The sequence below is a fragment of the Pituophis catenifer genome, unplaced genomic scaffold, assembly GCF_029215685.1.
Source record: "Pituophis catenifer annectens isolate HBS135680 unplaced genomic scaffold, rPitCat1.0.hap2 SCAF_9, whole genome shotgun sequence".
NCBI classification, from domain to species: Eukaryota; Metazoa; Chordata; class Lepidosauria; order Squamata; family Colubridae; genus Pituophis; species Pituophis catenifer.
In genome coordinates this window covers 3,752,629-3,777,679 of record NW_027256889.1, presented here as the reverse complement: position 1 = coordinate 3,777,679, position 25,051 = coordinate 3,752,629, and the positions used below count along the sequence as shown (strand labels likewise).

The 25,051-nt window shown below is 47.1% G+C and overlaps 4 protein-coding genes across 6 annotated transcripts in view; 1 reads left to right on the top strand and 3 right to left on the bottom strand.

Annotated features, from left to right (window-relative positions):
- The window catches only part of PPP1R37 (protein phosphatase 1 regulatory subunit 37), a 38,923-nt gene extending 33,524 nt beyond the window's left edge, over window positions 1–5,399 (bottom strand). The window contains 3 exon segments of the mRNA XM_070949282.1: window positions 3,453–4,068; window positions 4,070–4,613; window positions 5,343–5,399. Of these exon segments, the coding sequence (XP_070805383.1) occupies window positions 3,453–4,068; window positions 4,070–4,210 (757 nt within the window). The 5' untranslated portion in view covers window positions 4,211–4,613; window positions 5,343–5,399.
- Window positions 5,400–9,518: 4,119 nt separating this feature from the next.
- On the bottom strand, window positions 9,519–13,775 carry LOC139320872 (bone morphogenetic protein 2-like). Its single transcript, XM_070949347.1, is given in 3 exon segments — window positions 9,519–10,070; window positions 10,072–10,445; window positions 13,436–13,775. Coding segments are annotated over 3 exon segments (1,218 nt in total). The 3' UTR covers window positions 9,519–9,566.
- Window positions 13,776–20,306: 6,531 nt separating this feature from the next.
- GEMIN7 (gem nuclear organelle associated protein 7) lies at window positions 20,307–20,818 on the top strand. The gene is given in 2 exon segments (XM_070949346.1): window positions 20,307–20,373; window positions 20,375–20,818. Coding segments are annotated over 2 exon segments (381 nt in total). The 5' UTR covers window positions 20,307–20,313; the 3' UTR covers window positions 20,696–20,818.
- Window positions 20,819–23,031: 2,213 nt separating this feature from the next.
- Window positions 23,032–25,051, bottom strand: part of CLASRP (CLK4 associating serine/arginine rich protein) — a 32,856-nt gene continuing 30,836 nt past the window's right edge. For all 3 annotated transcript variants that reach the window (XM_070950170.1, XM_070950173.1, XM_070950172.1), the window contains exons 21-22: window positions 23,999–24,023; window positions 23,032–23,232 (exon numbers count right to left, since the gene is read on the bottom strand). In XM_070950170.1, coding sequence (XP_070806271.1) covers window positions 23,190–23,232; window positions 23,999–24,023 — 68 coding nt within the window. In that variant the 3' untranslated portion in view covers window positions 23,032–23,189. The remainder of the gene's footprint in view (window positions 23,233–23,998; window positions 24,024–25,051) is intronic.

Genomic DNA, 25,051 nt, shown 5'->3' with positions numbered 1-25,051 from the left:
AGATTAGATATACTTGGTGACAGAGATGAAAAGATGGGTGGGTAGGACGGAGGAGGAGGAGAGAAGCAAAGGGAAAAAGAGAGAAAAGAAGGCGAGAGGGAAGAACATCATCAGTGCTAGAAAGGAGGGGAGTTGGAGGAGGAGGAGATTCTGAACCTGCTCCCCCAACCCAACTCTCCTAGGTCCTAGCTATCTATAGGTTAAAGAAAGCAACAAACACTAAGGTGCTTATAGGATTATTAGTCAGCTGATAGGAAAAAAATTCTGCATTTTCAGAAATCTGTAGTGAAATGTGCATTCCTGGTGCTTGACAAACGTCAATGCATTCAAGCTAACTTTCCCACATGTTCGTTTATATCTCAAGACAAAGAATTCAGTGAACCTGACCAACAATATTTCCATACTGTACTCCAGATTGCCTCAGGACACGCTAATGATGCAACTAAAGAATGAGCCTAAGCCCCAGCCCAGAAAATCCTCAAAATATCACAGAGAAATTCAGGAAAGTCAACATTACCCTTACACACACATAATGTTAGAGCTACAAGTTCTTTAGAGGTTTCCAAGAGAGAAAAACATCTTGTGATTTTTGACAGAGATCAAGCGCTTCCAATGCAAAGGGAAATTGCATTACATTACATTACTGAAATTACATTACTGTTCTACACACACTCCCTGCACACAATTCTATAAAATTTGCATTCAAGGATCTGGACCAAAACAAGAAGAACAATGTGATCCTTTTATAAAAGTATTTAGGCAGCCTGAAATAAATCTCGTTTTGCAACAGTACACTTCCAAAATAGTTAATAATGCACTGTTTCAACTACCTGCATTATCAGTTATGTTGAAAATGGGAAAAATAAAATTATTACTAATTCTAATAGAGTATGCATCATCAATAGGATTGGGGTTCACTCCTGGGACATTTTAGGCAAAAAAAAAATTCTAGACAGCAATGTCAAACTGCTTCTGCAGGGTTTCTAGAAAAACAATATATGGATATACCCAAGAGGTTACCAAGAATTAAGCAGATCTCAAAGGATGTTCTACCTTTTAAGAAAAGATATATACGTATTGTTAATTATCTCAATAAAAATACCATAAACTGTTCAATGGAGCTTTCTGTAGTTACAGGTAGTCCTCAACTTACAACCACAATTGAGCTCAAAATTTCTGTTGCTAAGCGAGATAGTTGAGTTTTGCGCTATTTTACGACTTTTCTTGCCACGTTTTTCGTTGTTAAACGAATCACTGCAGCTGTTAAGCTTCGTAACACGGTTGTTAAGTGAATCTGGCTTCCCCATTGACTCTGCTTGTCAGAGGTGATCACATGACCCTACGACACTGCAACCGTCATAACTATGAGTCAGTTGCCAAACGTCTGAATTTTGATCACGTGACCCTCGGGATGTTGCAGTGGCCGTAAGTGTGAAAAATGGTCATAGGTCACTTTTTTCAGTGCCTTTGTAATTTCGAAGGGTCACTAAATGAACTGTTGTTAAGTCAAGGACTACCTGTATAATCTATATTAGAAATTATAGAAAAAGATAGGCAGGAAGAATAATGGTGATTGAAACAACACAAGATCGTGTGACTATATTGTGCAACCGCACCATATTTCCCTAAGCCATGGATTCATCCTCCCCACCGTTAAAAAATCATTCATAGGCAATTTTTTTTGCTAAATAGGGACATTCATAGCCATAGACAAAGTTATTGAAACTTTACACACACACACAGATCAAACTAGATCTTATTAAAACGTTAATGCAGCATTGTTTTTATTATTACAATCTCAAAAATCTGAGTGCATGACAACCAAGACGTTCTGCGGTTAAATTTGCCTCAACCATTCATGTTATAGATTTTTAAGATACACCCACAAATTCAGGGTTGTTGTTCATATGAAGGGAAAGTAAAAACTCCAAAGTCTGGAAGAGAAAACAAAACTTCCTGCAGTGCTTTTGTCGGCAAGCCTTTCTCAAAAAGAATAATTTAATGGCATTTATTGATATTTTAGAAAAATGGATAATTAGGGTATTTAAAAACAAGAAACCTCTTTTTCCTTGTCATGTATTTACATGAAACAACGTAAGCATTTCTTTATTGGCTGTGAAGTAATGAAATTTCAGTCTCCTTAGGTAAAATTAAGATTACTAACATTTGGAGTTTTTTAAAAAACCATGTCCACTTTTAACCTGATTCAGGTAAATTAAATCTGCTAAAAACAGATGTCAGCAACCTTATTGCATCTCTGAAAACCTGAACAATCCTGAACTGACACTTTTTTTGGGAAACTCATGATACTGTCACTAGAGCAGCTACAATTCTTAGCGTATGGAGACGTGCCAGTTTGCCTCCCTTTATGCTTTACTCAATAAAAGTCTGTTTTCAAGAGCCTTCCCTGCCTGGCGATTGGCTGTTTTTTTAATTAACTGCTGTACAGTTAAGTCGGCTTCATTATTTTGTCATGTACCCTCTTAAATAGGATTTTTCTGTTCTGCAATGGTAGCCCTGATTAGACCATGTGGTTCAAAGCCCTTTCAGCGGAAAAGTGCCCAGTAAAATCAAGTGCAAATAAATCATGATTTACTGTTAGTGGAGTACAAAAGGTCTCCCTCCCTCCCTCTCTCCTCCCTCTTGCCTCCAATTCAGGATACGTAATAAAAATCCTTTGAATGAGAACTTAAACATTCTGCAAAATCCTAAAGACTGCAAGACAAGCAAAGCATCAAATTTAACAGGAGCCTTGGTACTACAGTGGTTTAAAGCACCCTGTTATTAACACAGCTGCCTGCAATTTACTGCTGGTTCGAATCTCGCCAAGGCTCAAGGTTGACTCAGCCTTCCATCCTTTCTAAGGTAGGTTAAATGAGGACCCAGTTTGTGGGGGGCAATAAGCTGACTTTGTATAAAATATACAAAAGGATGAAGGCTATTGCTTAACGCACTGTAAGCCGCCCTGAGTCTCCGGAGAAGGGCGGCATATAAATCAAATTAAAAAAAAACAAAACAAAACAAAAAAACAAAACTATCTTAGATTCGAATTGGTTTCAGCCGTGGTGCTAGAGAAGGCTCCTGCTTGGACAGCAAAGCGTGACTAACAAGCATGACACTGGAAGGGGGGGGGGGATCACAAAACTGCATCTCACTTACTTTGGCCATATCATGTGGGGAAAATTCACTGGAGAAAGCAATTATGTTTGGAAGAGTTTGTGGGAAAAGGAAACCAGGCTGTCAAACAACAGTGTGGGCTGCACACCATCAAAGCGGACACCAGCCAGGGCATAGGACAACTCAAAGGAACGGCGCACGTTCAGAAGACATGGAGAAACCTGGCCCTTAGAATCACCAAGAGTCAGACTTGACTGAACAGACTGTATCATCGTCATCACGATGAGTGTTAAGCCCCAAGAAGGGAGTATTGGGAACAGGGGGTCTTTGCTTACCATGCCGCCAAGGGTCCTTGGGCTCCAAGGCACCAGATACGATGTCTTCATCGGAAGGGAAAGTCACGTGCTTCGCCCCGGGCTTAAGCTTCCCCTCGTCCACAGATGGAGAACCCTGACTTAACAGGTCATCTGCTGGTGTGTCCCCACTTGCTGCTTCCAAGTTTAAACAGCAGTTCTGAGAAGAGGGCTCAGCCTTGTCATGCAAATGGTTATTTTGCTCAGCAGCAGACCGTTCCTTGTCCCTAAGGCATCCTTGAGCAGTCGTCCCAAGAGGTTCTGCAACCAAAGAAGTGTTGCCGCCGTCGGCCACTTCGTCGACCGGTGACCGTTCCTGCAGGTGGTTCAAAGCGCCCAACGATTTCAAGCCCTCCTCTGCCCCATCGCAACTCCCGGTCTCTTTCGGGTCCTCCTTTAAAGAACAGGAGGTACAACGCTCTACAGTATCTCTGACGTACGGATGGTCCTGGAGGGAGGGAAGGGTCTCTGTACTTTTGGAACAAAACTCTGTAGTGTCTTGAAACGTCTTCACGCCATCTTGGCTATTGTTCAGTTGGGAAGCAGGCCAAGGGTCAGAGCCCCCCAAAAGGGTCTCCTCTTCCTTCCGCACGGCAGGGGGCGGGCAGGAGCAGCAGCACACGGTCCCCTGCCTCAGCAGCTTTGCCTTGTGGCTGCACAGGTGAAACCTGCACACACTCCATAGCCAGGCAGGTGAGATGGGTGTCTGTCAAAGGGGGAGCTCCTTCTTCCCTTCTCATGAGTCCTTCGGAGTCATTACTTACGGACCAGAACTCACCTTCCCTTCCTATCTTTTGCTGCCTGCTCCTTCAGGAAAGGGGGTGGGTGGGGAAAAGCTCTCACGTTTTCCAGGCCTTCTCCCTATAAGCAGTGGTGTAAAGAGACCCAGCTCTTGTTGGATCAAAGGAAGCTGCTACATGAAGCATGAGTGAAGGTTAAAAGAAATTGGGGAGAGGAGAGGAGGAGAACAGATAGAATGCAAAGGCCCCCCTTTCTCTACGTAAAACTCTTGTTTGCGATTAGAAGAAAGTGCCTGCTAGGAGAGACACAGCATCGAGGGAACAGCTCTGATTGGGGAGAGGGATGAATTTATGAGGGAGCCGCTGAGGATAATTAAACAGGTCCCAGCAATGCCTTTCTAGCCTGCAAAACAAGAGAAAACGATACGGTTTCATTATCCTTCCCACCAGTAAAAAAAAGGATCAGGCAAGGTATGCATAAGCCGGAACATCGGACGATTAAAAAAAAAAAATCCGTCTGGCGAGCAGGCTTCTCTCCTAGCAAAAGAGGGAGAGAGAGAGAGAGGAAATGAAAAGTTTACACAAGCATGAGGCCCACAAAAACAAATAAAAGCCGCAAGCTGTCAGAAGCAGCCAAACCAAACGCACCAAGGAGGGTGCAGAAACTTTCCTGGTGCAGAAAGGGTTTAAAAAAAAAAAAAATTAATATGGGGAGGGGGAGGCGTTGCTTTTTGCAAGAAGCATGCACGTGCAAAGAAAAGTGGGGGGGGGGAGGATAAATGATCGCCTCCGAGGTATGGAGTCAGTCTGGGGAGGGGAGGGAGAGAAATATATATTTTAAAAAAGGGTTCACCGTCCAAAGGGGGGGGAGGGAGGGAGGGGGGGTCTCTGGGGAGGAAAAAAGCGGGGGGAGGGGTACAGAGAAGGAACCCCTCCAGATAAAAATAAAACAAACAAACAAGAGCTCCGGGAGCGGCTTGAGAGAGAGAGAGGATCCCGTCCAGGCAAAAGGCTTTCCTCCCAGGGAGCGGGGCCTCGAGACCCCCCCCTTCCCCCACTTTCTTCGGTGGGGGGGGGCGGCAGGAGGGAGAGAGAGAGAGAGAGAGAGAGGCCTCCCGGGAGGAATACGCACCCGGGAGTCGTGGGGAGAAGAGGAGGACGGGCAGGCGGGAAGGAGGGAGGCCCAAAGCCGCTCGCGAGGGAGAGAACGGCGGAGGAGCAGCCGGTACGCGCAGCGACCAAGGCCCGCCGCTGCAGCCGCCACCGCCGCCTCAGGCAGGTGCGGACGCAAAAGAAGACGCCGCTCCCCTTCGCCGCCGCCAGGACTAAGTGCGCTTGCGGCCTGCGCATCGGCCGACGCACTTTCGACAGTGGCTCGGCTTTCAATTCCCGCTCTTCCTCTTCCCAATCCAGAGGCGGTCCTCGGATTGCCCCCACACCCGTCTTTCCCTTAAGGAGGGTCCCGCGGTTTTTTTTTTTCTTTCTTTCTAGTTTTCACCCGGCCGGTGGGAGTTTGGCGAATCAGCGAATGGGTTTTGCGAGCCTGCGCGCGGAGCGAAGTGGTCCCTCCTCCTCCTCCTGGCTGGCCCTCCCCGATCGTCCGCCCCCCCCCCCCCTCCACCACCTCCCCTCCCGACTCCAGGGAGTGAAAGCGCCTGGGTTTGAGTTTCCGTTCCGCACTTTCGGTTTTTCATAGAAGGTGTCTCGAGAAAAAAAGAAAAGCGCTGCTCAAATCCCACCCCCGGGTGCCTTCCAGAGCGGAGAGTTGAAACCGAATTTTTAAAAACGTAAAATTCAAAAAGGAACCACCGGGCGGGGGGGGGGGGGGCGACCGAAAGAGGATGTCGAATGTGCCGATAGGGGAAACGGACTGAACCAAAAAAAAAACCGAACCGCCTGACTCTGACGAAAAGCTCACGCTTTCTCAGCTCACTTTCCCAAGGCTACGTAGAGAGAGGAGGGGGGAGAGGAGGGAGGATTTTTTTTAAAAAAAAAAAATGACTGACGCATGCGCCTTGCTCGTCTCCCGGCTCATTGGTCTAAAGTCATAGATTTGGCGGTCCTCCTGTGGCCAGAGAGGACTTAAATTTAAGCCATTGGCCTAAAAGGAAGAGATTAGAGTGTTTCCGGGCAAAAGAGGTCACGCGCCGCTTTTCCTCATCGTTATCCCGTCGGTTTCTCGTCTCTTCAGGAGGAGCGAATTTGAGCCTGTCATGAGGAGTTAATCCCAACCAGGCCGGTGCAAGTTAGTTCACGTTAATTAAGGATTTTTTACGGGAATTGTTAGTTTTCTGGGCCAAGGGGAGGTGGTTAGGGTTAGGTACCCCAACCAAATAATTACATTATTTAGGCCGCCTTGACCTGCTGGGCCTTTAATCCCGTCCGGCTCTTGATTTTCGGCTCGAAGTCTGCGATAACCCCAAGAAAGAAACCGAACCAGGATTTAAAAAAAAACCATTGTTAGCTCAGAAAACGGTCTTTAAAAAAAAAAACAACAGGTTTTCTTAGATAGGAGATCAGTCTTCTGGGGGGGGGGGGGCAAAAAAACCCCACAAACAAATCAGGATTTGCTTTTATGGGTTATTAACTTTTTGTTAACTTGGAAGGCTTGATGCGTCAACAAATCATGGTTAACAACAAGCCTTGGTTTATCTCCACATGAGAAGTAGAGCCTCCATCTGGCTATCATCAGTTTCCTTTTAATGATCCCCCCCAATAATCCCTTGCAGGGGGTGGAGTCTGGGCAACTGAATGGAGTTAGCAGAGTGTTTTAATGGCCGGATGCTCTTCCTGTCACCAATGCGGAGTTTTGTTCAGCATTCATGTACCCAGAGAAATATCTGCCTCTACCTAGGATCGAACTAACAGCCTCCTGATTGTGAGGCCAGAGCTCCACCTCTAAGTCACTGCACCACTCTAGCCTCCATCTAGATAGGCGTGTTGTATATTATTGAATATGGGACGTGATGGCTCAGTGGATAAGACGCTGAGCTTGTCAATGGAAAGGTCGGCAGTTCAGCGGTTCGAATCCCTAGTGGCGCGTAACAGGGTGAGCTCCTGTTACTTGTCCCAGCTTCTGCCAACCTAGCAGTTCGAAAGCAGGTAAAAAATGCAAGTAGAAAAATAGGGACCACCTTTGGTGGGAAGGGAACAGCGTTCCGTGCGCCTTTGGCGTTGAGTCATGCCGGCCACATGACCACGGAGACGTCTTCAGACAGCGCTGGCTCTTCAGCTTTGAAACGGAGATGAGCACCACCCCCTAGAGTCGGGAACGACTAGCACATATGTGCGAGGGGAACCTTTACCTTTTTATATTAATGAATAAGCCACAGGTGGCTGGGTTCACCCAACTTACTCAGTTGTGAACTAGAACGTGGTTTCTTTGATTTAACAGGATGTCTAAGGGTGTTTTTGATTTGCTAGGTTGATTTGTGTTAAAATGTTGATGTTTCTCAACTATCAACTTTGAGGAAACCCACCATTTCTGGGCAATGTGTTACGAACCACAGAGGTCCTACTATGGCAATACATAGGTTTGTTACACATTGCAAATCCAGGAATGGTGGGTTTCCTCAAATTTCCTACAACAGTCGGAGGCCCTGATGTTAGGATGGGTTCAAGAAAACTGTTCCTGTTAGATTCCATTCCCTTTCTGACCAGAGAGGAGTAATCTGGGGAAACCCATTACTCTGTGCCGCCTTCTAAGGTCCCATGGGATTGCAGCCAAAATGATGGGTAAGAAACTGCATGCAATTGGAAGACTGGATTGCTCTGCCTCTTAAGAAACTTATGTGCCAAATATTTGCCTTCATTATTCTGATTAAAACAACATTTTGACTGGAGAAACTCTCCAAAGCTACGAAGCGGATGTAAATACAGAAAACGAAGTATTATTGAATGATCATTTCACGGATACCTTTCTCTTGAGTTATGTACATTTGCTCTTAGTTTCAGCATGTCTTAATTTTGACCTGGGCTCTATTACTGTGATAGGCTTGATAAATATTTCATTTATTTTTCATCTGATGGCTATCATGTCTATAAGAATATCTAGTTACTCGTTAATAAGGGACAGATAATTTCATGCGTCCCAGTTGTTTTGAGCTACAGCTCCCATAGTCCCTGCTAGCTGAAAGTGATAAAGAGTTAGAGTGGTTGTTGACCGATTGTTGCATTACAAGGTGGCAGGCACAAATGATCGTTGCTCGCTCATGAGATTAATTGCAATGGCCTTGCTGTTTTCAACAGAGGCCTGCAGAATGTGGCCCTTGTGGGAAGATACCATTGTAAAAACCTAGAGCTCTTGCTGATTAACAGAGTTGGAAGGGACCTTGTAGATCATCTATAGGCCAACCCCCCCCCCCCAAGCAGGAGAACCTACACCATTTCTAACAAATGGCAGTTCAAGAAAAGTCTCAAGTGATGAAGCTCCCACAATTTCCGAAGGCAAGCTGTTCCACTGGTTGATCTCACTGTCAGAAAATTTCTCCTTATTTCTAGGTTGAATCTCTCCTTGTTCAGTTTCTATCCACTATTCCATGTCTGGCCTTCAGGTGCCTTGGAGAATAGCTTGACCCCCTTCCTCTCTGTGGCAGCCCCTCAAATATTGGAAGATGCTATCATGTGTCCCTGGTCCTTCTCTTCACTAGACTAGCCATGCCCAGATCCTGCAACTGTCCATATGTTTTAGCCTCCAGTCCCCTCATCATCCTGGTTGCTCTCCTCTGCACTTTTTCTAGAGTCTCAACATCTTTTTTTATAGTGTGGTGACCAAAACTGGATGCAGTATTCTAGGTGTGGTCTTACTAAGGATTTACAGAGTGGTATTAATACATCCCTTGATCTTTGTATCCCTCTGTTAATGCAATTTAGGATTGCATTGGCTCTTTTGGCTGCCGCTGAACACTGTTGGCTCATATTTAACTTAGGTTGTCCACTAAGACTCCAAGATCCCTCTCAGAGTTACTGCTATTAAGCCTGATTTCACCCAGTCTATACATGTACTTTTGGTTTTCCTTGCCTAAGTGTAGGACTCTACACTGAATTTCATTTTGTTAGATAGGTCCCAGCATTCCAGTCTGTCAACATCTATCTGGATTTTGAGCCTATCTTAGCTATTCCTGCCAGCTTAGTATCATCTGCAAATTTGGTCTTTGGAAATAAATTAGGGGGGAAGATACTATTTAGCTCCTTGTCTGCAGTAATCTTGTACTGACCCTCCCATCCTTTTGCAATAATTCGTGAAATGCCTTTGACAGGCCCGACTTTATTGTCCATCGTCACTTTTACTGAGAGACCTTCTCCCACCCCACCTAGTTTTAATACTGAGAAAAGACCATCCTGTGCACTTCGGCTTCTAGCGGCACCCGCATCCTTCCACCACCATGTCTTGGTAGGTCTTGAGGACGACCATCTCGTTCTGGTCTAGGTAAAGCATAGCAATGGGGCTGAGCTCCGTAGGGACACAGCACGCCTTGGGCACTTTGGAGTTCACCGAGTTCAGGATGGTCTGCACCACAGCATGGCTGGAAGAGTTCATGTGGTCAGCCAGCGGGAAGCGACAGTCCCCCGAGCAGTAGAAAGCATGGTAGCCACTAGGAGCAATGATCCAGTCGTTCCACCCCACTGCCTTGAAATCCACAAAGAGGCGGTGCCTTTTGCACCTGGCGCTGCTTTTTGTCTTCGGCCTCAAGCCCTTGTGCTTCCTGGTGGAGGCCGGGACTTTAGTCGCTCCTCTGCCTCTAACGGGGCGACTTCTGCTTTGCCTTTTTCTGTGGGTCAGAGGTTGCCCTCTTTGGTCATGGCTGTAGGTGACCAGTAAAGGCCTTTCGAGAGTCCACTGAGCTTCCTCTTGGCCGGGGAGAGCGCCTTGCACGGAGGGGAATCTGTTGGCGCGGAAGATCTTGGCTGCGGTTCGAAGGCTGCACCTCGACCAGAAGCCCCAGGTTACGCTTCCGTTCTCTTGATTTCTGGAAAGCAGCCGTCACATCAAAACTCACCCATTTGGGCTGGCTGGGCATCACAAATTTGCACGTGAGGAGCCGGCTCTTGTTTGGGGCCACCGGTGGGGGATCCACGGCGTGGTAAACGTGGATGTATAAGCCCTGGCTTTCCTTAGGGGAGTGATAGAGACGCAACTCAAGGGCCGTCAGCTCCTCCTCCAAGGGCAGCACAGTGAGGTTGAACAGGAAGTAGAACGAATTTCCTGCGCCTTCAGAGACACGAGCCGAATCCTCTAAATGTGGAAAAAATGAGCAGAAGTAAAGAAGAATTGGGACGGACAATTCGAATCAAATAACTGCTGTTGCCCTGTTGCTTATGTTCTTCTCCAGCCAACCAGAAATTTATTTATTTATTTATTTATTTATTTATTTATTTATTTATTTATTTATTTATTTAATATAATTTGTATGCCGCCCTATCTCTGTAGGACTCAGGGCGGCTCACAACAAATAAAAACAAACCCAATAGAACATAAAATACATAAATTGTGAGCTTCCCAGAAATGTCTGGGAAGCTCACAAGTGTGGCCTGGGGACACCCCCGCCCCCTTCCTTGTCATTTCTATCTAGAATACAGCACATTCAGGTAGTCCTCGACTTACGACCACACCGGAGCTTTGCATTTCCTTTGCTAAGCAAAGACAGTTGTTAAGTGGAGTTGTGCCTCCTTTTACAACCTTTTTACCACAGTTGTTAAACAGATCGCCGCGGTTGTTAAGCGAATCATGAGGCTGTTAAGTAACTCAGGCTCCCCACCCCCCCCACCCCCATTGACTTGGCTTGTTGGAAGCCAGCTGGGAAGGTTACAAAAGTGGTCACGTGAGACCCCAGCACGCTGCAAAGACCGTCATATATACGAGCCAGTTGTCAAGGGCTTGAATTTTGATCCCGTAATGATTATGGGGAGGCTGCAACAGACATAAGTGTGAAGTCACTTTTTTCCCCTGCTATTGTAACTACGAACGGTCACTGAATAAATGATTGTAAGTCGAGAACTACTGAATTGCCTTTAAAATAGAAGTTTAATCTTTGGTTCCATAAGGCAGAGTTCCCCAACTTTTCCGGCTTTGCGGACTGGTGGTGGGCAGAGGAATGGTTCGCGCCTTCCACTCACTGAAACAGAGCGCACATGTGCTCACCCACTGCTCGTGTAAGTGAGCATGTGCACACGCTCAGCAGCCGTTGAGTTGCACGGGCCAGTTGCAAAGCCCCCACGGCCCACAGGTTGGGGAACATTAGAGCCTTGGTGGCGCAGCAGACTAAAGTGCTGTTAAGTAACACCAGCTGCCTGCAATTACTGCAAGTTCAAATCTCACCAGGCTCCAGGTTGACTCAGCCTTCCATCCTTTCGAGGGAGATAAAATGAGGACCCGGATTGTGGGGGCAATAAGCTGACTTTGTATAAAAAAGAACACTGCTTTGGGGGGGGGGGGGCAAAAGCCCTACTAAGCAGGTATATACAAAAAAGTATGAAGGCTATTGCTTAACGCATTGTAAGCCGCCCTGAGTCTCCGGAAAACGGCGGCATATAAATCGAACCAATAAATAAATAAACGTTCCCCCTGCCATAAGGGGAAGGTTGATTTGGGTAGCTAGAATGGGATCCAAAGCCAATTATATTTAAGCCTCGATGCTTTTGCCTTAAGAAGAAACGAAAGTTTTGGAGCAAGCTCAGAACACAACAACGTTTACTTTTATGGCTATCGTGTTAGACCGGCCACTTCCTCCTGTGGTTTTAAAACAACAACCACACAAGGAAGCTGCCAGTGCAACACGCTCTCTCTTCTCTGAACTGGAGAATATTTTAGCTACTGAAATTGGCAGTCAACCAATCTTTGGGGAGACAATTGCTTTCCTTGCTCCATAGATGGCACCAGAATCCAAATTAATGACTTTTAGTCCAGTTCTCACCTCAGCAGTGAAAGCAAAAAAACCCTCACCCCGCCCCCCCCCCCCCCCCCCTGTTTTCGAGAATAAACAGCAACAACAAAATACAGCAACTTCCATAGATAACTGTTGGGGAAGCTAAAATGTCTGTGGAAATGTTCAGTCATTCAGGTCCTGGTTGCCCCAAAGGTGCTTTTTCAAAAGGCCGCTGGGCTTTGTTTTTCCTCTTGGGGACGCGCTTAGGCATTTGGCTGATTGATACCACGTGAAGTATTACCGACCGCTACTAGTAAGGCCACACCTGGAATACTGCAACCAATTTTGGTCGCCATTCTACCAAAAAAGATGTCGCGACTTTGGAAAAAGTTCAGAGAAGAGCGACTAAGATGATCAAAGGCCTGGAGACTTGAAACACATAGGAAGAACGACTGCAGGATTTGAGTTTGGCTAGTCTAGAGAAAAGGAGAATTAGGGGTGACACGATAGCAGTATTCCAGTATTTGAGGGGCTGCCACAAAGAGGAGAGGGTGAAATTATTCTCCAAAGCACCAGAAGGCAGTACAAGAAACAATGGATGAAAACGAATCAAGGAGAGAAGCAACCTAGAATTAAGGAGAAACTTCCTAACAGGACAATTAACCAGTGGAACAGCTTGCCACCAGAAGTTGTGGGCGCTCCATCACTGGAGGTTTTTAAGAGTCTAGACTAAACAGTCACTTATCTAAAATGGTATAAGTCAGAGGTCTTCAAACGTGGCTGCTTTAAGACTTGTGGACTTCGAATTCTGGGAGTTGAAGTCCACAAGTCTTAAAGATTCCAAGTTTGGGGACCCCTGGTATAAGTTCTCCTGCTTGAGTAGGGGGCTGAACTAGAAGACCTCCAAGGCCCCTTCCAGCTCATTCATTCTATTAAATCTTTCTAATTTTGGATCGTGAGGTTTGGTGAGTCTGCCACGGAATATTTAAAAGAGTCAGAAGAAGTCAGGCTGAAGGTCTGCCTAGCTTGGCTCTCTCTGTTTTCCTGGCTGCAGATTCTTAAGAAGGATCTGTCTCCTAAAGCTTTTGGCCTGGAGGTAGCTGGTGATTCGCCCCCTGGGATCTTTAGCATGCCAAGTTGGGTTCTATCCATTGAGCTAAGTCCATCCCACTTAAGCAGCCCCATTGGCTTGTGATGTTTGTGGCTTTCTACCCATCGGCTCTTTTTCTCAGAGTTTTATACGTGCTGCTTCCTGCCACCACCTTAATCTTTGATCCGCGGTTCCCAAAGAGACCTAGCCTTTCTTTCTCCGCTTCTCCCTCGGCCCCGGTTAAGGAGAGGAATGGAGCAAGGGTCTCACCAACATGATGGAAGGCGCGCACGGTGTTGGCTGCTGCTGCTCGGCCTTCCAGAAAGGGTTGCTCGGTGTCCTTCGGAGAGGCTGGAAGCTGTCTCGAGGAAAATCGGTATAAATCCAGCAGGTACTGGGGGACCAGCAGTTTGGGTTTGGGGTCCGGCCGCCTTTGCAAGCCCAGCCGTTTCAACAGAACGGTTTGGAAGGTTTGGATGGGAAGCTGCTCCGGGATGGGTTTGCTTGTGGGCTCAGCAGTGCCTGGCGATGCCATCTGGAGGCTCTCGGATGCCCAGAAGGCAAGAGTTACAAGTAAAATCACCCAAACAGGCAAGTTACCAGAAACCATTGTGGAACTGGAGACGTTGGGGCAGGTGAGGGAGGAGAGAGAGAGAGAGAGAGAATGATGGATAAATATAGCATAAGCTTTATTGTCACTTTTTTTCTGTGAACTCGCTGGCACACATTAAAAAATGAAATTCTCCGTGCCCACTTCTCAAAAGAAAATATATAGAATTCTTTATTGGCCAGGTGTGATTGGACACACAAGGAATTTGTCTCCAGTGCAGAAGCTCACAGTGTACATACAAACAGTAAAACAGTAGTGGGCAAAATTGTGAAAACCTTTTGGGGAAAGTGTATTTTCTAAAACTAGCCAATAACACCACTTTTTTTTGGAGTAGTACCCTAAAATTATATATCAGTGGAAACATAATTTAATCAAGAATGTAATGCAATAACTTTTATGAAGGATTTGGTATTAGAATAGCAGTTACACTATAAAGAAGAGAAATGAAACAGGTAGAAAAAACGAGATATACAAAAATGATCCCCATGTCAGTTAATCCTTCGTTGGGTAACCTTTAGCATGAATGACGGCCTTACAACGTCTTCCCATGGAGTGAGCCAAGTCCTTGAGTTCTGCAGCTGTTATAATATGAAACCAAGATTTAATGATGGCTTCTATTAACTGGGTTTTATTGCTGGGTTGCTTCTGACTAACAAGTTTCTTTAGTCGGCTCCATAGATTTTCAATTGGGTGAAGGTCTGGGCTATTTCCAGGCCATTCCAGCAGTGGAATAGGATTATCTTGAAACTCCCCCCCCCCCAAAAAAAGGTGGTGGTATTAGCCATCAAACCTCAAAAATACGCTTTCCCAAAAAGGTTTCCACAAGGTCTTAGATCAGTTAGGTATATAACAACACCCACAAAGATACCTGTCACCTGTACAAGGATTCCTCAATTTACAACAGTTTGTTTGGTGGCTGTTCGTAATTACAACGGCAATGGGAAAAAATGTGATTTAGGACCATTTTTCATACTTAGGACCATTGCAGCCCCCCCAGAGTGACGCGATCAAAATTTAGACACCTGGCAACCGGCTCCCTTTTCTGAACAGCTGCAGTGTCCCGGGTTCACGTGATCCCCTTTTGGGACCTTCTGACAAAACAAAATCAACAGGGAAGCCAGATCCATTTAACAACCGGTGTTACTAATTGAGCAGTTGCAGTGATTTGCTCAACGACTGCGGCAAGGAAGGTCGTAAAATGGAACCAAACTCAATTTGACCCTCTGTCTCGCGTAGCAATAGAAATTGTTGTAAGTTGAGGACTGGTTGTACTACTCCCAAACGCCAGCTAAGTAAAAAAAAGGAGCATTGTTTTTGTAGTCCTTCCTTTTTGCCTACCAGCCCCCTACCCTGAAGGAGGACTTACTTGCAAAAGTTGAAGTTCTCGGCAAGAATCCATGTTCCTTTCCACACTTAATGGCCTTCCCTTCTCCGCTTGCTCTTCAAGGTTTATCCCAGCTCTTCTGGGTCCCCCATAGCAGGAAACCCACCTGGAGACCTCAGGGGCAGAGCGAGTCTCCTTGGCATTCCCCGTCCACCTTCCTGCCTCGTCCTCTTCAAGTGAGAGAAAGCAGGTCCCGGCAGTCGCTCAGATTGCCTGGGCTGTGCCCATCCTGCCGGTGGAGGTGCCGGTCTCCCTGCTCTCAGGATGTGAGGTCAGCCAGGCAAGTGGCCGGAGCCAGAACAAACAAGTGGTTGAAAGTTGTCGCTTCTTTTGCACTCTGCAGTAACACCACAGCGGCTCTTTGGCCACTGCTGGAGAAGCCCCGTGTGCCGTCGGTTGGGCCCAGATGTGGAAGAAGATCTGTTTCCCAGATAGCATCAAACACAGAAGGGAGCTAACTGCCCCTTTTCCCACAATCCCCCTTGGGCAAATATTCAGAAGGCCTTGCTAACACTGGGCCGTATTCAGATGTCATCGTGTGAACTTGTGTTGGGGCTCATTCTGCAAAGCCCTTGTACTTTAGCCCCCATGGCCTAGATCAGTGATGGCTAACCTTTTTGCCATTGCGTGCCAGGAGGAGGGATCACGCGCGTGCATGCCTGCACCCATAATTCTATGCGCCCTGCCCCCGTGCATCTGCGCAGACCCCCCCCACCTCACTCCTGACATGCGATGGCCCAGTAGGCCCATTTTTCTCTCTTACCTGGCTCCAGAGCCTTACCAGCAGCCTGGGGAGGGCGAAAACAGCCTTTCCTACCCCCCCCCACCCCCCGGAGCTCCTCTGGAGGCTCTGGAGGCTGGGGACAGCAAAAAACGGGCCTTCCAGTCCCACCGGAAGTTGGGACTTCTGGTGGGCCCAGAAGGCCCAAAAATCAGCTGGCCAGTGCATGCATGCGTGTCCACTGATATGGCTACATGTGCCACTTGTGGCACGCGTGCCATAGATTCGCCATCATGGGCCTAGATCAGTGTTTCCCAAACTTGACCCTTTGAAGATGTATGGACTTCAACTCCCAGAATTCCTCAACCAGGCATACTGGTTGGGGAATTCTGGGAATTGAAGTCCATGCATCTTAAAATAGCCAAGTTTGGGAAACACTGGCCTAGATTATGACCAAAAATGAGGATTCTGGTAGTGAAACATTTCTTAGAGCAGTGCGTAGACCAGTGTTTCTCAACCTTTTTGCAACTTTAAGGTGGGTGGACTTCAACTCCCAGAATTCCCCAACTTCCAAGTGGAAGAAGAGGACCTTGAGGTCCTCGGTGCTCTCTATGCATGGTGGTTTTCTTGCAGACGTTTCATTGCCCAACTGGGTTACATCACCAGTGCTATGTTTACAGGATTTACAGAGCGCAAGCCCCACATCCTTCAAGCACGGATGATGTTACCTAGTTTGGTAATGAAACGTCTGCAAGAAAACAAGCTTAGAGAGCACCGAGGATCCCCACCGTCGTCGTCCTCTCCTCCTCCACTACACAAATCCCATTTGCTTCTTGCACTGATGACGTTCCCAAGCTCGGTAATGAGATGTCCGCAAGAAAGCCACCAAGCTTGGAGAGCACCATGGATCTCACTATATGGGCTTTTGTCACATATATCTAGAAGCCCTTGTCCTCTGTCCCTGGATGGGTCTCTCCCGTTAGCCCTGCAGAGCGACCCCCAAATCAACGCCGCCTTTTATGTCGAAACCCACGGCTGTTTCTTTAACGTTGGTCCATCGCGGGTCACATTCCATCAGAAGCCCACATCGCAACCCGAGCCAGCCTCGCCAAAAAAAAAAGAATAATAATAACCCTCCCCTACACACAACCTGGCCCCTTGCCCAGGAGTGCAGCAGGTCCGAGCCGGGTTCTTATCAGGCCGGTTGGAGAGGGCTTCCAGCGGCCAGGAACTTCCTCTCCTGCCAGACAACACACTCGGAGAATGAGCCGTCTGTGGAAAGAGCGCATAAACAAGGGCATAAACAGAAGAGGAAAACGAGAGGCCTTCAGCCAGCGCAAGCCTTTTGGAACAAACACACCACGCAGGAATGTTGTCTGACCAGAGACTGGGGAGTGGGGGGGGTGGGGGTTGTCTCCCCTGAGACTTAAACCTGGAGCTTTTCGTCCCAGAAACCCGGCTGTGTCTCAAAGCAAAAGCTGGAAAATATTTTGCTCGCGCATAACGGGCCTACGTGATATTTCCCGGTGCCTGTGGGTTCAGCCAGGCCTGCTGTTGTTCAGCCACATCTCCAGAGGGTCAACGGAACAGAGGGAGGTCACTCTAGCTCAGCTGCCCCTCAGGGCTGAATTACACGCCAGGAGTGCTTAACTCCCTTTTGGGATAATTTTCTGGACATGAAAACCCATTAATTATCCTTTAGCCCAGGGCAAGCTTTATCTTTATAATTTATCCTTTAGCTTAGGGGAAGAGTTCCTCAGGCCCAGCAAAGCTCTACAGATGTTTTCGGTGGCAAGCCAGGTCCCATTTGAAATGTTTGTTTTTGTTTGTTTTGTTTGTTTTTTAATAAATTTATATATGAATTATAATATGGAGCTACAAAAAAACCTTGGCTACGTAGGGAAAACCTGGCTAGAAGAAAAACACACATACACACACACACACACACACACACACACACACACACACACACACATATATATATATATATATATATATATATATATATATATATATATATATATTTATTTATTTATTTATTTATTTATTTTACTTTAGATTTATATACCGCCCTTCTCCCTAGGGACTCAGGGCGGTGTACAGTCAAGTAAAAACACATAAATACATAATACATAATATTTATTTATTTTATTTATTTTATTGAATTTATATACCGCTCTACTCCCGAAGGACTCAGGGCGGTGAACAGCCATGAAATAAAACACATACATATATAAAATTTAAAATCGAATAAAATGAATTAAATAAATTTGGCTGAATTGATACCCATAATTTAAAATAATAATACATAGATTAAGAACAGATTAAAAGGAAATATCTCAATTTGGCCCAAAATTTAAAAAGACAAACAAATTTAAAATCATTTAAAAGGATTTGTTAGGCCAGCCCTGCTTGTTGAAAAAGGAAAGTTTTAAGGGAACAGCGGAAGGCACGAAGGTCTTGGATTCTCCTTATCTCTGGGGGCAGTTGATTCCAGAGGATGGGAGCCCCCACAGAGAAGGCCCTCCCCCTGGGGGGTCACCAGCCTGCATTGCTTGGCTGATGGCACCCCGAGGAGGCCCTCTCTGTGGGAGCGCATATATATATATTAAATTTATAAATGAAAGAATTCCCAAGTTGGTTAGAGCAGAGTGGACCGTTTTGTATATGTCAGGGTGGATTTGATTTAAATCAAGTCAATTTAAATCACAATCTAAATCAGAGGTCTTCAAATTTGGCAGCGTTAAGACTTGTGGACTTCAACTCCCAGAATTCTCCAGCCAGCTACAACTATTGCGTGGATACACGGTTTAAAATTCGGAAGCTTGGCAACCGACTCGTATTTATGACGGTTGCAGTGTCCCGGGGTCATGTGATTCCCCTTTGGCGACTTTCTGACAAAGTCAGTGGGGAAGCCAGATTCACTTAACAACAGTGTTACTAACTTTGCAGTGCTTCGCTTAACAACTATGGCAAGAAAGGTCGTAAAATGAGGCAAAACTCAAGAACTGTCTCGCTTAGCAACAGAAATTTTGGGCTCAATTGTGGTCATCAGTCAAGCTGTATCAAGCCCTCTGCTCCTTAAATAGAGAGAGTTGGTCCTTTGATGGGCCGGATTGTCGTCATTTTGTGTCTTGGTGACAACTAAGGCCTTGCAATCCCAAATTCTGTGGAAGATGGAGAAAGTTGGAGAAGACACGGCTCTGGTCAAACATTAAAGCTCAGGCTGGGGCGTTTAATGTAAAAGATTCTTTAGTCTACATGTGAACCCTGGTGGCGCAGTGGTTAGAATGCAGCATTGCAGGCTAACTCTGCCGAACTGCCAGCAGTTCGATCCTGACTGGCTTGAGGTTGACTCAGCCTTTGGTCCTCCCGAGGTGGGTAAAATGAGGACCCAGATTGTTGAGGGCAACAGGCTGTCTCTGTAAAACCTTGAGTGCTCTTGCTATCGTCGTTTTTTTTCCCACCCAATTACCGTCTCGCTTTCCCTCGGAGACCGCCGTTGTCCTTGGCCGCTGCTCGCTTTCTCCCGTTTACTGTGGAAAACATCCTCTCTGCCGATGACCTGGGCTTGGCTGCCTGCCGGAGGGGATGTTGGCACAGCAAGGAAGCGTCAACTTGGTGCCGCCACCATCCAGAGTTGGAAAATAGGCCGTCCTTGTGCAGCTGCACTTCCTGTTTACAAGGCCGTCGGCCTAGGTTAACTCTGTGGTGCCCAGCAGATTGCAGAGAGGATGAGCTGGACGGGTAGGCAGGATTGCCAGCTAGACCAATTTTTTTAAAAAAAAATTAGACCAACAGACAGACTCTACATTTCTAAACTACCCAACTATGGAGATTCTTAGTCATCCAGGTCACGGCTGTCCCAAAAGGGCTTTTTCAAAAGGGAACTGGACTCTGTTTCTCCTTGAAGACGTTTCGCTTCTCATCCAAGAAGCTTCTTCAGTTCTGACTGAATGGTGGAGAATGGAAGGATTTTTATTCCTTGCAGTCATCTGGTCGTTAGTGCTCTTTTGAGAGTCACTGAGGCCACTTAGAGGTTTATCTGCGCCCTCAGGGTTACCTGAATCCTGTAGTTTGCAATTTTTTCCCCCTGGAAACCTTTTCATACTCCCTACACCTCCTTCAAATGACGAGTATGAAAGGATTTCCTCTGATTTTTGACTACAAAACCCCAACTATCTCTTAATCCCCTCCCCACCCCCCACTCCCTATCCCTCAGCTCTAGTGTGGCAACACTGAAGCTCCAAGATGGCTTCGGTCCGGTCAGCTTCGGGGTTGACGCAAGTCTTAAAAGTTGTCGAGGTCGGAGTCCCCCCCCCCCAAGATCTAAAACATCTGGAGGGCATCAGTTCCCGTTGCTTACAATCTTTAGTTCCGAATGAAGTTGCATTATCTTCTTTTTTTCCTTTCTTTTTAAGCAGGGATCGACAATGACGGTGCCCGTGGCTGTCCTGCGCCTACCCCGTGGACCCGATGGGTCAAGCCGCGGTTTTTGATCCCAACTCCCCTCGTTTCCAGGCTCTGGGGCCCGGCAGCCTGCCTTCCAGCGCGTACAAGGACCCGGCTAACCTGGAGCAGGAGCAAGAAGCACGAGTCGCCCTGCGGGAACGCTACTTACGCAGCCTCTTGGCCATGGCTGGCCAGCCGGTGAACTTCGCCATGTACGAGAAGGTGGACGTCACGGCCTTATTCAGAGCCTCGGACATCGACATCCTGAACTTCCAGGTTTCTCAGCTTCAGACCCCTCTGGGGATTCAGAGGGAAGCCCTCCTGCGTTGCTCGGACATTATCGCGTATTCCTTCGAAGTCTGAAGGGCGACCTGCTTTGCACAGGAGAGCCTCGGATTATGGCAGAGACTCAAGACTTGCGTCCGGTCACTTTTTTTTGTTTTTGTTTTTGAGTCGCAGCTCTTAAAATAAATTTCGACATCCACAGCCAACGAAGCCACCTGGATTTCTCTGCAAGATCGAAGCAGCTACCCCAGAAAGGGGAGGCTGCAAGAGCTCAGCATATTCATCTGTAGGTAGTCCTCGGCTTACGACCGGGTTATTCAGTGAACCGTCAAAATTATGAGAGATTCCGAAAAAGGGTCTTACGGATTTGGTTTTCAAGTTTTTGTTTTTTTTAAAAAAAATTGATTTATATGCCGCCAGACACTCAGGGCGGCTTACAAGGTGTTAAGCAATAGCCTTCATACTTTTGTATATTTATACAAAGTCAGCTTATTGCCCCCACAATCCTGGTCCTCATTTTACCTACCTTAGAAAGGATGGAAGGCTGAGTCAACCTTGAGCCTTGGCGAGATTTGAACTTACAGTGATTGCAGGCAGCTGGTGTTATCTTAACAGCGCTTTAGTCTGCTGAGCCACCAGGCTCAGTTTGAATGTTCCCTCGGTGGTCACATCGATCATTGTGGGCGCTCGGCAACCAGCCCACAGTCACAAGACTATAATTTACAACATTTTTGTCTGAAAATTTTTGTCTTTGCTTTTTAGTTTCTGGCGAAAAATCTCCTCATAGCAAACAGGTTTGTTTTATGGCCACCTGCCTGCCTCACTTCACTTTACAAGTACCACCAAAAAAAGGGTAGTAAAATCAGGTCCAGTCATGTGGTTGGCCCCCTCATGACCACCAAAACCCACAACCATAATCCCGAGCCTCAATTACGGTCGTAACTCGAGGACTACCTGTACTTCCGATAACAGGTCCTCAGACTTACGACCCCAATTGAGCCAAAGATTCCTGTTGCCGAGTGAGACATTTCTTAATTATTGAGTTTGGTTCCATTTCATGAGTTTTCTTGTCGTTAAGTGAATTGCTGCAGGTGTTAAGAGTTAGTCACACAGGTTGTTAAGTGAATCTGGCTTCCCCATTGACTTCGCTTGTCAGGTCGCAAAAGGGGATCACGTGACACACCGCCACCCCCGGGGACACTGCAACCGTCGTAAATATGAGTCAGCTGCAGAGGGTCAGAATTTTGATCACATGACCACAGGGAGGCTGCAAGAGTCACAAGGGTGGAAAACGGTCGTCAGTCACTTTTTTTCACTGCCGTTGTAACTTCGAACGTTCACTAAACAAACTGTTGTAAGGCGAGGACTACCTGTATGGTTTGGGGAGGGGCAGGAGAGTATAAAACACTCGTCTTTTTTCCCCCCCCTCCTAATCGAAAGACGCCTGCAGGAGGAGCTTTCCTTCATATGCTTCGAAACCAGGCAAGGAAATGTCCCCCGTTTGTGCTGTTTTTTTTTTAAACACACGTACAACTAGAGCGGAGGTGTCTAACTTGATTTCATTGAGGGCCGCATCAGGGTTGCATTTGGGTTGGGGAACAGGTTGGGGAACATTAGAGCCTTGGTGGCACAGCAGACTAAAGTGTTGTTAAGTAACACCAGCTGCCTGCAATTACTGCAAGTTCGAATCTCACCAGGCTCAAGGTTGACTCAGCCTTCCATCCTTTCGAGGGAGATAAAATGAGGACCCGGATTGTGGGGGCAATAAACTGACTTTGTATAAAAAGAAGAACACCGCTGGGGGGGGGCGAAAGCCCTACTAAGCAGGTATATACAAAAAAGTATGAAGGCTGTTGCTTAATGCATTGTAAGCCACCCTGAGTCTCCAGAGAAGGGCGGCATATAAATCGAACCAATAAATAAATAAACATTCCCCTGCCATAAGGGGAAGGTTGATTTGGGTAGCTAGGATGGGATCCAAAGCTGATTATGTGTCAAACTCAACTTCATTGAGGGCCGCATCAGGGTTGTATTTGACCGGGCCGGGGGGGGGGGGGGGGGGGGGGGGGGGGGGGCTCGACGTCACTCATGTCGGGAGGCGCCTGTGGTGGCTCAAGTGCTCTGCCATCAAAAACGGATCCCCGAGCTCCGTTTTTGGCTGCGACGGTCTCCTTGCAACCCTCTGCCGGTGAAAACGGAGCTCAGGAGGCTGCACGCGGCCTTCCCGAGCTGTTTTCGCTGGCAGACGCACCGTGGGCCAATCCTTCACTGCTTCCAGGGCAACCCCACGGGCAAGATCTCACACACACACACCCCGTGAGCTGGATCTGGCCCCCAGGGTGTGAGTTTTGACACCCCTGAACTAGAGACAGGGAGGGCAGCATCACAGAGCAAACTTTTTTCAAACTTTTTATTTTTCTGGCAAAAACAAAAACAGCAATGTACAGCATTTATTACACAGCAGGGTTAACGTGAGCCCCCTCCCCGGTGGGGATGGGGGTGACGGGGTGGAGTGGGGGGGAGTCAGCAGGGCGAGAAGTCAGTAGTGTGGCCTTGCGCCAGGGAATTCGTCCTAGTGGCGGTAGTGAGGGCTCCGGGATCGTGACCGCGAGTGCCTGCGAGAAACCGAACAACAAAGACATGAAGTGGAAGTGGAAAACTTGGCGGGGAACAAACAACAATAGGACTCCTGCTTTAGGGGCGTTCCCCTTTTTTTGCTATTCAGACACACAAAATAGCCCACCAAGGGCTTTGCGGGGGGGACGGACGTATTTCTGCTCTTAAGTGGGCTTTTCCCCAACTTGGGGCCTTTTAAGTAGAGCAGGGGTGAAGGAACTATGGCCCTTTTAGGACCTGTGGACTTCAACTCCCAGAATTCCTGAGCCAGCTCAGGAATTCTGGGAGTTGAAGTCCACAGGTCCTAAAAGGGCCATAGTTCCCCCACCCCTGAAATAAAGCAAATGAGAGGGGGATAAAACTGCCCTTCTGTGTTTTACAGGCTAACACCCCCCACCCCCAAATTCAGCTTTGGGGTGCCTCTTGGATGCATCACATTGGCCACTGTGCGACTAATGCTGGACCAGATGGGGCCTTTGGAGGTTTTAATTTGCATTTTGTTCCCCCCTAAGTAAAGTATTAAATCCCTTTTGGATTGTTAGAGGTATAGAAGTGCGTTTAAAACAACAAATTTGGCTTGATTCAGCAGAGTTCTTGCGTCCAAAACGAAGCCCCGGGTACTTCATGTCCAATTACTCCTCCTCCAATGGCTGATAAAACATTCATTTCCAAAGTTTGCCAGTTTCAACGTGGCATCTATGTATTCCTCCATTCTGCCCCACGTTTGCCCCTTTACCAACCAAGTAGGTAAAAAGCAGGCCCTACCTTCTGGACGAGCTGTATTCTCGACCTGAAAAACAAATACAAATAATATAACCTCTGCCTGGGAGACTCCGAGCCAATCACCAGGAGACAGTGAGTTCTAGTCCCACTTTAGGCATGAAAGCAACTGGGTGACTTTGGACCAATCACCAGGAGACAGTGAGTTCTAGTCCCGCTATAGCCATGAAACCCATCTGGGTGACTTTGGACCAATCACCAGGAGACAGTGAGTTCTAGTCCCACCATAGGCATGAAAGGCATCTGGGTGACTTTGGGCCAATCACCAGGAGACGGTGAGTTCTAGTCCCACCTATGAATGCTATGAATGCTAGCTGAGTGACTTTGCGCTAGTCACTCAGCTCAACCCACATCACAGGGTTGTTGTTGGGAAAATAGAAGGAGGAAGGTGCGTTGGATACGTTCGCTGCCTTATTTGTAAAAACAGTAAAGATGGGATACAAAGAAATCAGGTAGCAAAACATTCTAAGTCATGACGGTTGCAAATCAGGTCACCCATGTGACAGACCTGATTTTACGACCTTCTTGTGGCGGCCTTTAGTTGAATGCTGCAACAGTTTAAAGCCCTGGACCGAATAAATACTGGTTTTCAGCAATTGTAAAATGAGGTCAGGATGCTGCAAACAGCTGTTAATGGGCATCAGTTAAGCCCCCCCCTTACATCTGATCATGTGAGAACATGGCTGTAGGAACATTGAAACTGGGCGGTACCTCTAGTCTAGGGCTCCCCAGCCCCTGGTCCGTGAACCGGCAGCGGTCCACGGCATGCCAAAAACTGGTCCATGCAAACAAGCGAAACTCCATCCATGGGATGCAGCCAGCAGAGGCAACCACACGCCTTCTGGGCCACAGCAAAACCTCTCTCCACACAACCAAAAGTTGGGGGCCACTGGTCTAGCCCATCGTAAGTGAAGGGTCACTAAGCAACGAACTGTAAGTCAAAGACTACTGGTGGAAACTCATGGCACCCTTGGGGCAACCCTCTCTTCCGCACTTACCGTATTTTTCGGACTATAAGACGCACTTTTTGGTCTCCCA